The sequence below is a fragment of the Echeneis naucrates genome, chromosome 8 (assembly GCF_900963305.1).
Source record: "Echeneis naucrates chromosome 8, fEcheNa1.1, whole genome shotgun sequence".
In the NCBI taxonomy this organism is placed as follows: domain Eukaryota; kingdom Metazoa; phylum Chordata; class Actinopteri; order Carangiformes; family Echeneidae; genus Echeneis; species Echeneis naucrates.
Genome location: NC_042518.1, coordinates 10,405,944 through 10,421,947, shown reverse-complemented (window position 1 = coordinate 10,421,947; position 16,004 = coordinate 10,405,944). Strand labels below are relative to the sequence as shown.

At 44.4% G+C, this 16,004-nt stretch overlaps 1 protein-coding gene across 1 annotated transcript in view; it reads left to right on the top strand.

Moving 5' to 3' along the window:
* The first annotated feature begins 576 nt into the window (after positions 1 to 576).
* Positions 577 to 16,004, top strand: part of notch3 (notch receptor 3) — a 28,213-nt gene continuing 12,785 nt past the window's right edge. Inside the window, exons 1-9 of the mRNA XM_029508628.1 lie at positions 577 to 832; positions 1,899 to 1,971; positions 12,132 to 12,274; positions 12,381 to 12,716; positions 13,373 to 13,495; positions 13,597 to 13,830; positions 13,921 to 14,076; positions 14,186 to 14,371; positions 15,439 to 15,552. Coding sequence (XP_029364488.1) covers positions 772 to 832; positions 1,899 to 1,971; positions 12,132 to 12,274; positions 12,381 to 12,716; positions 13,373 to 13,495; positions 13,597 to 13,830; positions 13,921 to 14,076; positions 14,186 to 14,371; positions 15,439 to 15,552 — 1,426 coding nt within the window. The 5' untranslated portion in view covers positions 577 to 771. The remainder of the gene's footprint in view (positions 833 to 1,898; positions 1,972 to 12,131; positions 12,275 to 12,380; positions 12,717 to 13,372; positions 13,496 to 13,596; positions 13,831 to 13,920; positions 14,077 to 14,185; positions 14,372 to 15,438; positions 15,553 to 16,004) is intronic.

The window sequence follows — 16,004 nt, the reverse complement described above, 5'->3', positions numbered from 1 at the left end:
CCCATCTCATTAAAGCCATTTCACAGCCCTGTACATTTTGATTATTAATACTGATAAGTTATGTTGCCTCCAAACCTCTGTTTTTGTATCAATACAGACCATCTGAGGTTCAGGACATGGAGAGAAGAATTCTAATTTAATTTGTAGCTACTTGGCCCTAAGATCAGCTGTTGATTGATTGTTGAATAAATTGTGCAACAAGGTTTGAAGACAGATTCTTTCAAATCTGATTTGGCTACTAAAATGTTCCTATCTTTTGGTAGTTGGTGCGAAACTCTTTGACTACCTCAAAAGTTTTTCACTTTTTATTTTCCCAAATCTGAGTCTCTAGGGATTGTCTACATCAAAGTATACATTGAGTTTTTAGTGTGTGTGTGTGTGTGTGTGTGTGTGTGTTGGGAGGGGGGGTCGTCCCTGAAGGGCCTAATGTTGGGAAGCTTTGCCTGGGGACTATCTCTTGTGGAGCAGAGAGAGAGAGAGAGAGAGGGAGAGGGACATAGAGAGAGAAGGGGCGGGGACTCCGGGCGCTGGGACAGATCGGAAAAGAAAAAGTTTTTCAGAAGTTTCAGGAGGTGAACGGAGAATCACAGCAGCCGGGGCCGAGCTGCGCAGGATAATACGGGACTGGGATCTAACGCTCCGCTTTCCGGCTGTTTTTATGAAAAATCCCCCATCGATTTTGGAGCCTTTATTTTTCTGTGTGAACTTAACAAAGGATGTATTTCTACTTCTAAGAGGCCAACTTGAAACGTTGGAAACTTTTCCACCGAAATGGAAGGAAATATCCCATGGATTATTTTGTCACTTTTACTTTTTATGCATATTTGTGAAGGTGAGTCTCACTGAAAATAATTATTACCCGGCATCATAGGGTTTGCCCACAACCATAGGTAGGCTGGACATGTCCCGACAGCCAACTAAATAAGTTCATTGAACGTGGTCCACGACCATGTTTTTTAGTTTGTTTGGTTTTTACACTTAATTGAATTCTCAATTAATTAGTTTTTGCCCCCACAATTCAGTGGTTTTGGACGCATATTTTTGCGGTGCATCCAAATCTGAAGGTCTTGTCCTTTGGAACAATGAATTAACAGATAATAGTCACCAAAGACAGTTTACGTCCATCACGTGCCAAACAAACACGCACTGTGGATAAATCTCACATTACTGAATATGGTGTGGGGGGGCACTCGGTAGATATTTCTACAAATGACATCTGATCTCTGCAGGGTTTTCCTCTGTGGGAAAAGTCTGATGATAGAGACTCAGACAGAGTTAAACCAAAGTAGCTCTGCTGCTCACGCAGAAGCGCCAGCATGTGCAATGATGTATAATACGTTCCCAGGACATTTATTTTCACTATTATGATCTTTAAATTGTAGGCCAGGAGGGTGATGAGCCAGAGCCCTCCCTCCCCTCGCGGGTCTCTCCGAACAAAGGCCTTTTAAGCAGCTGAATGATTTTTTTCCCTCGGAGCTATAATGATGAGTGCCTCGGAAATCAACTTATTTCCAAGCCTAAATAAATAAATACATAAATAAACAAATCTATCAATTTTAGTATGTTCATGCCAGCCTGTATCTCCATCAAAGAAAGTTGAAGCTGTATCTGCAATTTGACAAAGTAAACAACAGCCATGCGGGTGTGTCTGCAAGATGCCACAAGTGGCCAGGGCCTACTATCTGGAAGGATGATCTCTAAGAGGCCCTCAGATCAATATATGATATTTACAGGAGATCCCCATGTTGTATCATGAAGTGTTTTTGTTGTTGTTGGGGTTTGCTTGTTTTTCCTTTGTTTTGTTTTTTTGTTGTTGTTGTTGTTTGTTGTTTTGTTTTTTGTTTTGTTTTTTGTAAATCACCATTGGCTCTCTAACCTATTTTGTCCAATTTCCACAGGGTACCGTTGCCTGGATAAATACAGATCTTGTGAAAATGGAGGGACATGCATAGATTCGCCCACTCAATGCATGTAAGTGAAACAAAACTCAAAGATGTACCAGAAGTTTTTACCTTCTTTTTACTAACCCTCCAATCAGAGGTTCCTCTTGCCTCAATACTTGGTCAGCTCTGACCAAGTATTGAGGCAAGAGGTCTTTTAAAGACATCCGAACCCGGGGTGTAGGCTTTGTGTGTAAATTGACTTACCCAGATTTGCTTTTTGTTCTTTAAAGGTTCAGTGGAGAGACTGATTCTCAGCCTGCCACTCAGCCTTAAACAATGTGAACATTCCCTCTTTCTATTCTGCTGGGTGCTCATTTAAAACATTGACATTAAACTGGTGAAAGATACGACAAATTGATTAGGACTCCACAGATTAGCATCAGCAAGCAGCAACATGTTTGGCTGCTACACTCATCTCCTGCACCTGTCAGGGAGCTTTGTCAGACATAAATCACAGCATTATGCTGCACATAGCATGAGTAAAGCTTTCCTTCGGTCTTCTGTGTTGTCCTGATTTTTATTTATTTATTTTTTTTATGTGGGGTATACTTACCGACAATGTGAGCTAGTTAAAAGAACCATTTCTTCTTTTTTTTTTTTGATGAACTGTCTTTGTTTCCCGCCTGCCGTGGGTATGTTTGTGCTCTCACATCTTTTGGCAGTGATAAGGCTTTTGTTTTTCAAATTGGCAAGGGGGTGGTGGGGTGGAACCTGTTAGCATTGTCAAGTTAAATAGCCTGAAGTACTTAAAAAAAAAAAAAAAACTGCCTCGGCTTAGGTGTTTCAGAGGGGTTAGGGTTAGTCATTTCTAGATCAATAACCTCCTTGATTGCCAGTTACATCCACCCAAAACAATAATTGTATTATTTTATTGGTCTGAGCTGGCAATTTACCCCACTGCAGGGTTCAAAGTGGAGCCAATGCCATTCAAATTTCACCAGAAAATAATAAGACTTTTATATTTATGTGTGTGTGTGTGTGTGTGTGTGTGTGTGTGTGTGTGTGTGTGTGTGTGTGTGTGTGTGTGTGTGTGTGTGTGTGTGTGTGTGTGTGTGTGTGTGTGTGTGTGTACACACACACGTTAGTCATAACCATTGCACACTAGACAATGTGTAACTTGACTGCGTGTGGAACAAGTAACTATCACCCACATTTTTTCAATTATTAGCTGAAACCAAAATGGGCGTGTGTCTTCAAGCAAGTAAATGTATAATTTTCTTCAGACCTGCTTTCTAACATATTTGACATGATTTTTTTTGTTTATATTGTTGATTTTCAACACCACAGAAATATCATTTGTCTTTCTTCTAGTGAAAACTGATTAGTGTTTATCTCAGTGTGAATCCCCTATGAATCACTATGCTGGTTGAGTGCCAAGAAAAAGTGCAAAGGGACAGGAAAGCTTTTCTAATGGAAGCGGACAAATTTCATAGCACACAGGGCAGAAAGAGTCCCATAGCGGGGCAGAGCATTGGAGCGAAGCGTGGCCACATCAGAGTGGTCAGACCAGTCCTAGACGGAGGTGAGTGTTGGAGCCACTCCACCCCTTCCCCAGGGAGCACAGAGAAACAGGAGATCCCAAACAGCGAAAAAGATCCTTTCTTTCACTAGATACCTGGCTGTAACCTGGCACCAACCGAGCAGGGCATAGAGAGAGAGAGAGAGAGAGAATAAAGGCCACTGCAAAATAAGGCCGGTATGGAGTAGAAAGAAAAAGAACAAATGCAAATACACACGTTTTGGCATTTGACAAAAAGTTAGAGAACCAGTAGAAAAAACTGTGAGAGGAATCACAGAACTACAACCATTGTTCCTAAAAAGAGATTGGTCAGTGCCATTGTTACTGTCCCAAATATTTGCGTATGCATTTCTTCTTTGAAAACACAGTGATGGCACCACGTGACATAAGTTTGGCATGTTTGTTATCAAGGTTCTTTCAGAGTACTCCTTGCTAGCCTTGTTAGTTTCTCTGAGTTTGTGATGGTGCCAACTTCCTCTTCAGGTGACTTAATACAGAATCCAGAATTGTTCCTTATAATTGCAAACAAAGCATAGTCCTGTTACTCACATGCAGGTGCCTATTTGAAACACTTTACAAACTACAGTTCTAACCAGGGTGAGATATGAGGCAACATGTTAACATAAAATAAGTTTGAAGATGTATTCCATTGCTATTGGGGCTTTTAATAGCTGTGTGAGATATATTCTGAAGCAGGATTATGAAGCTGCATCTGCAAACACTTTTGTGTGTTCAAGTGCAAGTTTGGCTTTTGCCAAACCAGGATTTGAGGCCTGCTGATAAATACAACATTAGTAGTTCTGCATGTCCGCTTTAGAGATAAAACGGCTCAGAAAAGGCAGCCTTGACGGGTTATTAGTTCGATAAACTTCATTAAACTCATCTTGCAGTTTCAGGTTTTATGTGCATTTTCTGACACAATCTTCTCGTTACACAATAAATATTTTTCAAGTACTCTTCTTACGTGGCCCAGAGTTTTGAACTTGACAGTGAAAGGGTGTCACAGAGAGTGCGGCCCTCTAGGTGAGCAGTCAGAAAGTCCTGTTCAAGTGCCTTGGGCCCCTCAGCTCTGTCCCGTGAGCAGAACGCGCTGCCTAGAGAGGGCCACAGCGGCATGGTCAGAGGAGAGATAATTAGGCAGATTGAGAGGGTGTCATTCAGAGAGGATCCAGCTGGAGGGATGAGACTGGGGGTAGGGAAGGGGTAGTGAGGAAGGGTAGGAAGCAGGAGGTGGTGGTGGTGGGTCGGAGGGGAGGGGGGGAGCTGCGTAGAGGACAGCTGGTGGATGTTGTGATGGTAATCCAGTGAAGTCAGATCTTGACAAAGGGGAAGCATAGGGCCAGGTGCTGCCATTGAGCAGTCAGCCGCCCCCATACTGTGAGAGACAAGCTCATGGAGGAATGAAGCCGGTTGCTCACAGCCCCTCTTGCACATGTTGCTTCTCTCACAGTGCAGCAACACCGAGTCCACTCTTTTCTTTCTCTGCATGTTGTCCCAGCTCTGGCAGCTCCTACTCTGCCTCCATCTCTTAACTCAGTGCCAGATTATGAACAAGTCTTTCCTCTCAGATCCTCCCAAGATGAATGGAAGAAAATGTGGCGATTCTCCGCTGTGTGAGGCCCATAGATGGAGACACTGGTCCTCTTTATGTTATAAATGATTTGCCCTCTGCCTCAGTAGCAGAGTTGCCATATAAATTGTGAGTGTTTTGTTATGACCCCGTAGAAACTCCCAGCATCGTAGAAGATGATGGAAGAGGACATCTTTCTCTTTGATAGGGAGCAGGCTCTCCAGGCAGTGAAGAGTGCTATTTAAATAGTCTCATCATCTACCCACTTTATCTCCTAAAGAAAAAAAAAAAAAAACACATGTTTTCAGTTGAAGAAAGAGCACATACTTTTTCTACTTTTGTCAATGAGAAAGATACAACGTTCTCAGGCTACACTCCAACCCTTTCAAAGTGGAAATACTGCACTTAAATGTGCAACATTACAACAGAAACAGATGAAAATGGATTTTTGAGGAACACAGCTCCAAACCCCCCAGCCCCCCAAAAAAGAAAAAAAAAACTGACTGAAGTATACAAACATGCCAAGGCACATACAGAGAGATTATACTGTTAGTTTAGTTCAGAGCACCTCAGGGCTAGTGTTTTCTTTGGCATCTTTATGGTGGATTAGAAAGGAATGCTTAGTAAGATTCCTCCTGTCCCTCTGGTGCTTTCAGGTTATTGTCCATACCTCCCATCCATTCACCCTGGTAGCCTCTTCAGGAATGCCTTTAACAATGCTGTCAGCCTAGCTTCATTGAAAAGGGGATGTTTGGAGTGACTTGTTTGATTTGCAATTAGTTACTCTGCAATTTCGTGAAGCAGCATGCAGCCCATATCACTCAGGCTGCCCTGAAAGACAGATGGAGCCATTGTCTAGGCATTATTCAGGAAAAGCGATGGACTGCAGATCTCGTGGTTAAAAGTGAGTTGATAGGAGGACTGTGGTCATAACCATGAGCTGTTAAACCATCACAGAATTTGTTGTCCCTTCTTCACTCTCGGTCATGGCTACAGACTGGGAGCTGTGGTTCCCAGGCCCCGTCACAGGAAGTAGTGCCTTCTGACCTCCCTGCTTCGCACATCCTGTCTTATCAGAAAAGCTTAAGCCGCTTACACAGTGCGCCCAGGTCTCCATGCTACTCAACAAACTCATCCTTTACTTCATTTGGTTCATCCTCTCTGCTTACCGTGTGGCGACATTGTGCTAAAGTTGCTTAATCCTTTATGACTTAGATCTTAAGTCTGTGAAGAAAAAAAAAAAAAAAAACAAAACTGTAGGCCAACTTGTACATCAGAAAATCCAACCTTGTGTTATAGTTGATATCATTATTGTCAGTCAGCACAGGAACCTCCACTTGGGTTTTATGATAATCATTCTATCTGGAGTACATGTATGTCTGAACCACATGCTTATGTAGGGATAAGCCTGTCTCTGAAGTCTCATCCCCTGGCTGTTGGTTCTTATCCAGGAGACAGTGACTTCTGTGGAGACATTCAAGCAGGCCTGATTGAAATAACTGAGATCCGCCAGCAAAATTTCCCTCATCTCTCCCTCCCATTTTAGAAAAGGAAGGGATGGGTCCATCATTAAATGATTCAGGAAAGGCACTCGCTTTTCCACCAAGCACACTTTCCACTGACATCTTGATTTCAACCAGGCAGCATTTCCAGTGTTTACCTTAATTTGAGATACATCAGAGGTTTAGACTTAAATACTTTGCCACATGAAAAATGCTGCATCGTGGTAATTAGTTTTAGTTCTTTTTATTGTTTCATTGGATATGACTTGCCTGTGCCCCATGAATAAATTTCATTCTTTATGGCCATAATCATGTCATAGGCAGTCCATGTTAGTCTAAGTCAATCTGCGCAATGGTTTCTGTCAACATTATTAAAGTGTGTGGTTTATTAGCCATGCTATTGAATCCACATTCATTGTGCAGCAAATGTTTGCTGCACAATGAATGGCAGCGCTGGCCAGAAACTCAAGATATTTACTCCTGACATTATGATCCACTGAGGCTAACTTGAGAGAAAATATTGGACAAAGTATTTAAGTAGGTTTTGGATAGGGTCTTTTAAATTTCAATTTCAAAGTTTTACAGAAATCTGGTTCAGTTTAGGTGGTTGGGTGGGGTTTCTGTGGTTGACTCCAGCGGAAAATGCTTTCAAAGGCCTCGACCCTTGGATTCATGCAATGAGGTTATGGGCAAACGCATTGCTATTTGAAAAATGTCAGGGAGGATTCTTCCCGGAGTCTGTTGACACTTGGGCAGATTTTCTCAGATAATACAAGTGTAAAAAATTAGCAGCTTATTTAAAACAGTATAGCTGAGCTCTTTGTATCAAGAGTGGACTTTAATTGCCTTCATTGCTTCTAAGCTGTGCAGTCCACACTGCTGAAGATCTAAGTGTTGAGGGACTGTAAGGGAAGGATGCACTGACAGCCTTTTAGTCAGATTCATCTCAGCTTCTTCTTAAGAGAAAGTTAAATGTCCTTGTATCCCCATGTTTAATATTCATGCTCACGGGCTGCACTGGAAACCTTCTTTCAATACCTCCATTGTGTCTCTAAGCACAATTATTGAAACAAACTTTACGTTTTGCACTTCCACTGTGAAGCACTTGTCCTTTCAGAGGTGATCATTGTTAATTATCAGACTGGGCGTGCTACCTGCACTAAGTCCTATAAAGTGCTCCAACTGTCCTTACGAAACCCTGTCCTTCATCATCCCCTTTCTCTTGCTCTGGCTCTGTCTCACCATGGGTTACTGTTGCCAGGCTACAGCCCAGGCCTGTTGGTCCGTGTAAACCAAGGCCTGAAAGACTAGCTGTTTGGGCCACTACCCACCCCCCACCCCCCCAACCAACACTTTTATACAAAGGAGTTCTGACTACTTTAGCTCTTTTATTTGGGCCACAAAACACTCCCCAACCACCAATCTGGCTCTTTGCTGAGAAAGGGAGAGCCAAGCTGAGGAGAGCAGAGCAGAAGAGGCTGTTGGAAAGGGGTGGGGGGATGTGGATGGGCTCCTGTTGGCAGTGTGGTGTCAGTATAGACTCTCGTAAAGGACATGAACAGATTCTTGCTTGCTTGTGGAAGGAGGGGATGAGGGAAAGAAAGCTGCATTGACAGAAGGGGTTTCTGTTGAAAAAGCGTTCCCAAAGATTTTAATATTGCTTTCTAGAAACCTCAGATTTGAAAGAATTTGGAAAACTTTCAAGTAGCTCCTCTAAAACAAATGACCCAACTCAAAAGACAGCACCTTTGTTGTTGCCCTTCCTCTGCATTTGTCACAGGAAATGTCCCTAAAGAGAAGAAGACTCCTTTATACTTGTTGCTTTGTGGAGCATGACTGTGTGTATGAACCATGTCAGAGATTACAGCCTCTTTGTTCACAGGTGAGCCACCCTCTGACCTCTGGCAGAGGAGCAGCCATTGTATAGGAAAGGATGAGCTCAGGTTACACTGCTTCAGTGACCCAGAAAGCAGGAAAAATGGCATTGTCTTACACAAGTGTAGGTGACAGAACTCACTTTGTATGCATAAATCCAATAGTTTTTCTCAGAAAATCCTTGACCCTTGATTCAACACACTTGAGAAATGACAATACATAGCTAGAGGGGTATATTTCTAATGAAACGTTTTCTATTTTACTCTATAAACTTTTCCTCATTGCATATTTGACATTTTATCATTCATTCCTCAATGGATCTTCTCTTTCATGGGTTCACAATACTACTCCGCCCCAGACACTGAGACTGGCTGTAAGTTTTTTTTTTTCTTTGTGTTTGAACGTGCAGTGATTGTTGCATGTGTTTATTGTGTTGCAGTGCAGATGTTGTGTTAAGATGAACTGTTAATGCATGTGTTTTTTGAAGGATGACCACATCTCTTGAGTGGTGTGATTTGGCTCATGTGTGTGTGTCTGTGTATGTTGTGAGACTAGTCCCATGAGCTATGTTGCACAGTTGTTTTGGCTTAAAGTCTGGCAGGGGAGGTAAATGCCAGACAGCCAGAGGTATACTGACAGATGTGGACAGATGCACGTTGCTGGGCCAGCAGCTGGCTAAAACCCTCAAATGTGTTGACACGAAGAGATTACCCGCTCTGGCCATCCCTCCACTGCACTCAAAGACCTCCTCCTCATCTGCTGCGCTCTCTTCCTCAAAGGTCAGAAGTCGATCTTCACCAAATATGACTCACAGGCCCATTGCACAACAGCAGCCTGCACCTGCCTTATACACAAAAAAGGCTGGGCCCAGGCGCTGGCATAGTCCCTGCCCCGCTGTTCCCAGAGGTGGTGGAATCCACAAGGTTGTAAAGAGCCTGATAAGGAGGGTTGCACCAGGACAAAGCTGTATGTCTCTCACAGTCTCTGCGCTGATAGTGCTCTGGTTTGTGTGTTATTGGAGTAGTATGTTGGCAATGAGTCAGGTCTAGACAAAAGAATGTGTGTTTTAGCCTCCCTGTTCAATGTGCATTTATAAGGGAGGACAAATAATTTATCATTACCGCTATCGTCATTATTACACGCCCAACCACATACACACTTAAAAAATAAGACAAATACTCACCACTGCACTTAATTCCCATAGCTGAACACACCTTTATTCCAAGTACCTTGTATTTTAGTATCTGTATTGCAACGTCCAGCTGTACTTGGATGCACAGTATTTCCATGGATCAGTTTAAGTGTTGACGTTTTAAGACTGTAGCCCTGTGGCTTTCATTGGCAGTCAAATATCCACAGTGCGCAGTGTCTCCAGGAGAATTTGACCGTAGGTCTGTGCAGTATTTCTCAGCTCTAAAACGCTCTTCCTCACTCCTGTCAAAGACCTCTTTGTGCCTCAATTTTGCTTCATTTTTTTAGTGATACCCTAGATTCCAGACATAGTTAATTTGCTTCTAAATAAACCCAGCCAAGCCATGACAAATAGCCATGGGGACCAGGGGTGGGTGGCGGGTGTGTGGGGGGGTGATTGGTTGGGTGTCATGCTTGCTTGTTCGTCTGTGATGTTGCCAGGGCAACGGGGATTGTGCATTAGGAGTGAGTGCGGTGTTTTCAGAGCAAGGGACGAGGGATTACAGGAAATATGACATGACATTCTTTGCCGGACCAGACCGCTCTTTCCTCCTGTTCGTCACTCTCTGCACCAATTCCACCTCCTAAAGACATTCTCCCCTGCTGAGCAGCCCCACCCCACTCCCTGCAGCCATGACATTATCATCACAATCAGACTGGAGACCTCTGACATCTGACCTCTCTGCGCGTGAGAGGAGGGGGTTGTTCGAGGGAAAGGCAAGCTGGCATTTGGGGGCAGGGTGAGGGGGGCTTTAGGAGAAGGAAGAGTGGCTGTTGTAACTGTGAAAACTCTCCCAAAATGTCACCTCTTCTTCTCCTTCAGTTTTGATGTAAACCAAATCCTAGCGCCCGAGTCCCAACCTTGTCGTCGTCATGCATCTTCTTTCCGTGCTGGACAGCTGTTGTGCTTCGATCCTTGACCAAAAACTTTTCAAACATTACGTTTCAGAGATCACACTTTTTATGTGCTTTCATTATATACATTCGCATTCCTCTGGATATTTCTGTGTGCCTGGCTCCGTCGTGCTTAGCCTTGTGTCTCCTCAATTTCACCATTGTCTTTATATGACTGGAACAAAGGCCAAAGAAAACTCAGCAGTCTCCACGTTTTGTGAGCCAACACAGACCAGTCACAAAGAAAACAGACTATTTCAGTGAAAATCTAGATTATGATCTGTTCATCCTCTTCAGCACAACCTGGAAGTTCCTCAATCACCTGGAGGCTAAGAAAATATTTTGGCCTTGTTTTAGGTTTTTTTTTTAGAGGGGAAGAGCATATAAAAAAGTAGAGGATGAACTAGCATCAATGTAGTGGTAATGCTCCTGAAAAAAAAAAAAAAAAAAAAACACATGAAGGCCCATTGTTGATTCTGCCCAGGGGTTCCTCTCCAAAGAAAGAGATGACAGAGCCCAAGGGTGGGCCAAAACCCAGCCGTCGTTGCCTTGTCATCAGCATCAAACAGTCTGTTTGAAGAGGGGGCATGTCCCCAGCCGGTGGCTGGAGTCTTGGTGTAAAGTTACCAACTCACGCTGACCTCCCCCATTAGTCCAAAATCTTGACTAAAATCCCATAATACCTCGAGAGGGCTATAGGAAGTCTTGTTTATATGTTTATCTCACTTTCTTACGGGAGTGGGTTTAGATCAGGCTTAGACAATGTCAACAGAGCCCATGTAACCAAAACATCTGCATTTCTCCACCTGTATCCACGCAGGATGGCTTCTGACACAGTATTGAGTGGAAGTCATCCGCTTCTTTGCAGCACTCAGAGTGAAATACACTCACGCTAACTGCAAATGTCAAAAGGAATCAACAAAACTTCAAAATACTTCTCCGGTCATGTTGTGCATACATACTTTGAAATGTATGTACACACTAAAATGGAGTCGCTCCCTTTTTTTTAATTTGCACACCACAGAGTACCACTCCTATCTAGTTTATGTGTGCTGTGTGTGTTTTGTCCCCAATATTCTTTTTTTTTTTTTCGTGTCCACATTGGTTAGCAGTTTTTAAGTTTCCCGACTGCTGTTTCTGGGTGTGTTCTTATTAGAACAGAAACAAGAGCTGAGGTGTGGAAAAACTGTAATAGTGGAGGAATGTTTGTCCACATGAAGAAACTGAAGCTCTCCAGCTGGAAATCTCTGTTTTAAACAACACAGAAAGATGGCCTCCTTCCATCATCATAATTTAAGGGTTGTTAGTGAGCTATGCCGGTGTGTGTGTGTGTGTGTGTCTCTCCTTCGATTAACGATGCGTTGCATGATTATTGGGCTACTAAGCTATGTTAATGAAAAATCGGGACCCAGAAGCACTTCTTATGCCAAGGCTTGAGTCAGGCAGTAGGCCCAGCCAAGGTGTCATTGGGCCTATATTTCCAAACCCAGAGCATGCTGGAAATTGGTTTAAACTGGTAGTACAGTGTCACCACTCTGTCTTAAATTTGTCCTGAATAGTTTGTCTCGCTTGTGACCTATTTTGACCAGCAGGCCAAAAACCTCCTAATATTTGTATGTGTCAATTTGTTTGTTCAGATGTCGGCCCGGATTCATCGGCCCGCTGTGTCAGCACCAGGATCCCTGTCACCGGTCGCCATGTCTGAACGGAGGAGCATGCAAGAGCCAGCTTGTTAATGGTATACCACAATACTCCTGCGTGTGCCAGAGAGGTTTCAGAGGTACGGTGCATCCATCGGAATTTGGCTTTAATAGAAAGATTTGTTCCGCGCAATGAATTTAAAAGTCCCCATGTTAACTGAATACTATTCCCGATTTCATTTCCAGGCCAAGACTGCGCAAACATTGATGCCTGTGCCACGAGCCCATGTGCCAATGGAGCTCGTTGTGCCAACTGGAATAACCACTACAACTGCTCCTGCCCACCTGGCTACCAGGGAAAGAATTGTCGCAATGATATTGATGAGTGCCGCAAGCCTGGCGTGTGCCTCAATGCTGGCATCTGCATGAACACCCAAGGGTCATTCCGCTGTCAGTGCCAACCTGGATATAGCGGCCATACATGTGAGGTGTCCACCCTGCCGTGTGCCCCATCTCAGTGCCTTAACGGGGGCACCTGTCGGCAAACCAGCGACCATTCCTACGCGTGCGCTTGCCTACCAGGTATAGAGCAGCTCTTTGTCAGCGTAACAGAACACACACAGAGTTAGTCACACTGCAGGGCCCACTGTTTTCCCAGGCTCTCAACAGAGCACTAAAGGCATACAGGTTTTCTCAGGATGATGACGTCTGTGTTAGTGCTGTTGCTGGGATTTATGTTTCTGTCCCAGGTCAGCTTCCTGTCTGCTATTAATAGCTGCTTATGTTGCATGGGATGGTGGGAGTGTTGAAGAGGCAGCCCGCCTTCACTCTACTCCTCTTTTCTCTGCTCACGACTGAAGGAATTTACTTTATGGGCCTCCTGGTTTCCCACTGGGGAGCAGGCAGGAAATATCTCTTGCCAGAAAGGAAGTCATTGAAACTGTGAGAGATTATAAAACAAGCAAACACTGTGGGGAGTGTGGACCTCTGAAACGGGCAGGAGTCACGGCTGTTGCTGGCATCATGTGGGAACCGTCATGTGAACATGTAAACAACCAGACACCCTCTGAACCTTTTCACTGCCCACTTTGCCCCACACTTCCTCCAGTGGGGGAAATACAACTCAAGGTTGTCGATAGAATAGTGAAGTGTCTGGAGCAGGGATGACTGAATGTTTGAAGAAACTCTTGCGTGTTATTTCGTCCATCCTAATTCTTCCGTCTCGTCCTCCCTCTCAGGGTTTGAGGGACACAACTGTGAGAATAATGTGGATGACTGTCCAGGGCATAAATGCATGAATGGAGGAATATGTGTCGATGGAGTCAACACATACAATTGCCAGTGCCCACCAGAATGGACAGGTACAGCTCTGTTTATATGTTTAAAATATACTTGAATATATTAATCATTGGGGAATATGCGTGAGTCCACACTCGTATAACATTTCATGTAACCTCACTAGGTCAGTACTGCGCAGAGGACGTGAACGAGTGTCTCATGCAACCAAATGCCTGCCATAACGGAGGCACTTGCTTCAACACCATTGGCGGTCATACCTGTGTCTGCGTTAATGGTTGGACTGGAGATGACTGCAGTGAGAACATCGATGACTGTGCCATAGCCGTTTGCTTCAATGGCGCCACCTGCCATGACCGCGTGGCATCCTTCTTCTGCGAGTGCCCAGTTGGAAAGACGGGTAAGCGGACCCCCCCCAAAAAAAAAAAAAAATGCACCTTTTAATCCTTGCTGCTAAACTGTTAGTAACCACCATGTGCTTTCTTCACAGGTTTGCTATGCCATCTTGATGATGCATGTGTGAGTAACCCTTGCAATGAGGGGGCAGTGTGTGACACAAATCCGCTTAACGGACGTGCCATTTGCACTTGTCCTGCTGGATTTGTAGGAGGTGCCTGTAACCAAGACATGGATGAGTGTTCAATTGGTAAGGTTTTTTTGTTTTTTTGTTTGTTTAATCATTGCCAGACTCATCTTTTTTTTTCTTTTTCTTTTAAATGTGCTTCACATACTGATCACCAGCCGTTTAATTGCAGGTGCCAACCCATGTGAGCATTTCGGGAAATGTGTGAACACAGAGGGCTCCTTCCAGTGCCAGTGTGGTCGGGGATATGCTGGGCCACGTTGTGAGATTGACATAAACGAATGCCTGTCCATGCCATGCCAGAATGATGCCACCTGCCTGGACCGCATTGGAGAATTCACCTGTATCTGCATGCCAGGTATTCAGATCATTACCCGCCAATAAACAATACAGAGCACATCTTCTTTGGCCTGACATCTCCCTCACATGGGACCATTGAAAACCGAAATCACAGTGAAACACCTCATTCTGAAGACGCATTGTCTACGGTGCTGCCACACCGACTGCCAGTGTAGCCTATTATGTAATACATTCCCATTAACATTTGGGGTATGGGGGCACTTCTCTACACTCAATACACTGTACAGCCAGACAGGGTATTAGCTTGGACTAAGTGATGGTTTGGACACTTGGTGACAAAAACACAGTGAAACTCTCACGCACAGTCCTACATGCATCCTGGGGTTTTGGGAACTATACAAATTAGAGCTGGGAGTTGGGTCTATAGGACTGGATGTGAGAGAGGGCGAGCAGTTAGGGGGAGGAGTGTGCTGTGAATACTAATGAGTGGTAGAGTGGTGGGAATGGAGCCGAACAATAGGGCCCCTCTGTGCTCCACTTTGCACCCCTCATACACACAGAGAGGGAAAGAGGCCTTTTCCCAGAGCCTCTATCCCTCCCCCTTCATTTCCAGACCAGAGCCTTCCTCTTCACCCTCCTCATCGTCAGCCAGCCTGGCAAAGCTCATGTGGAGTGGCTGATTATTTCTGATTCCACGCTAGCCTCTCCTCAGGGGCAGCACTCTGATCCACACTCTGTTTCACCTCAATGAAGGAGCCCTCCATAGTTTGCTAACAAAGAATGTATAACATGCATCTGGTGAATGGGAGACTGACCTGGGGAGGGTTTCAGCTCTAGGGACAGTAAGGCGAGGTGACTTCAGGTCAGAAGAGTAGGAACACCAAGGCTGCTCTGGGGATCTTTTCCCTTTTGTAAAGTGAACACAAAACTGTGCACATAACTAAACTGGCCTAATTTGACATCCTGTACATTTCATTTTCCTTCATTATATCATCTGTCAATGCTGTGAGAATCTGACTTCAGGAGTGATCTGGCCAAGAGAGCAACAAGTACATACCTGAACACAGTGAATCAGTTTCATGTGTACCAACATATGGGAATTCAGTTTGAACTTGTGTCTTCCAGGCTACATGGGGACATACTGTGAGATCGATGTAGATGATTGTGAGAGCAACCCCTGTGTGAATGACGGCATCTGTCGGGACATGGTCAATGGCTTTACATGCACCTGCCAGCCAGGTGAGACTTTTATGACTTGTATTTCTTGTATGTCCATGTGTTTACTTCTGCCTCTGTTAATCACTCAAACTCTGTGTCAGCAACACTTGTGAAGAACGTACTGAAAGCCAGTGTTTAAATGTCCAGAAGCAGAGGAGGGAAGGTCAGCTATGCTACTTGTGCCTGCTGGTGTTTAGAGCCACCACTCTTATAAAAAAGGCAAGCCCAAAAGGCTGCCTATCCCCTAGCCTGAACAAAGACACTATTGTGACCCCCGCTCCCCTCCTCTGTGGAATGTGGAAGGGACAGCAGTCTCCCTCATCCTATCCTGGGGTGGGGGGGAACAGCAGTCCTGCTAATGAGATTCTTTTCCAGATCCGCAATTTACATCTGGGACAGACGTCCCCCCTCCACCCCCTATCTAGCTATTGAGCCTGTGTAGCTGATGCAGGAAGGAGGGGTGGGGGTTCCCC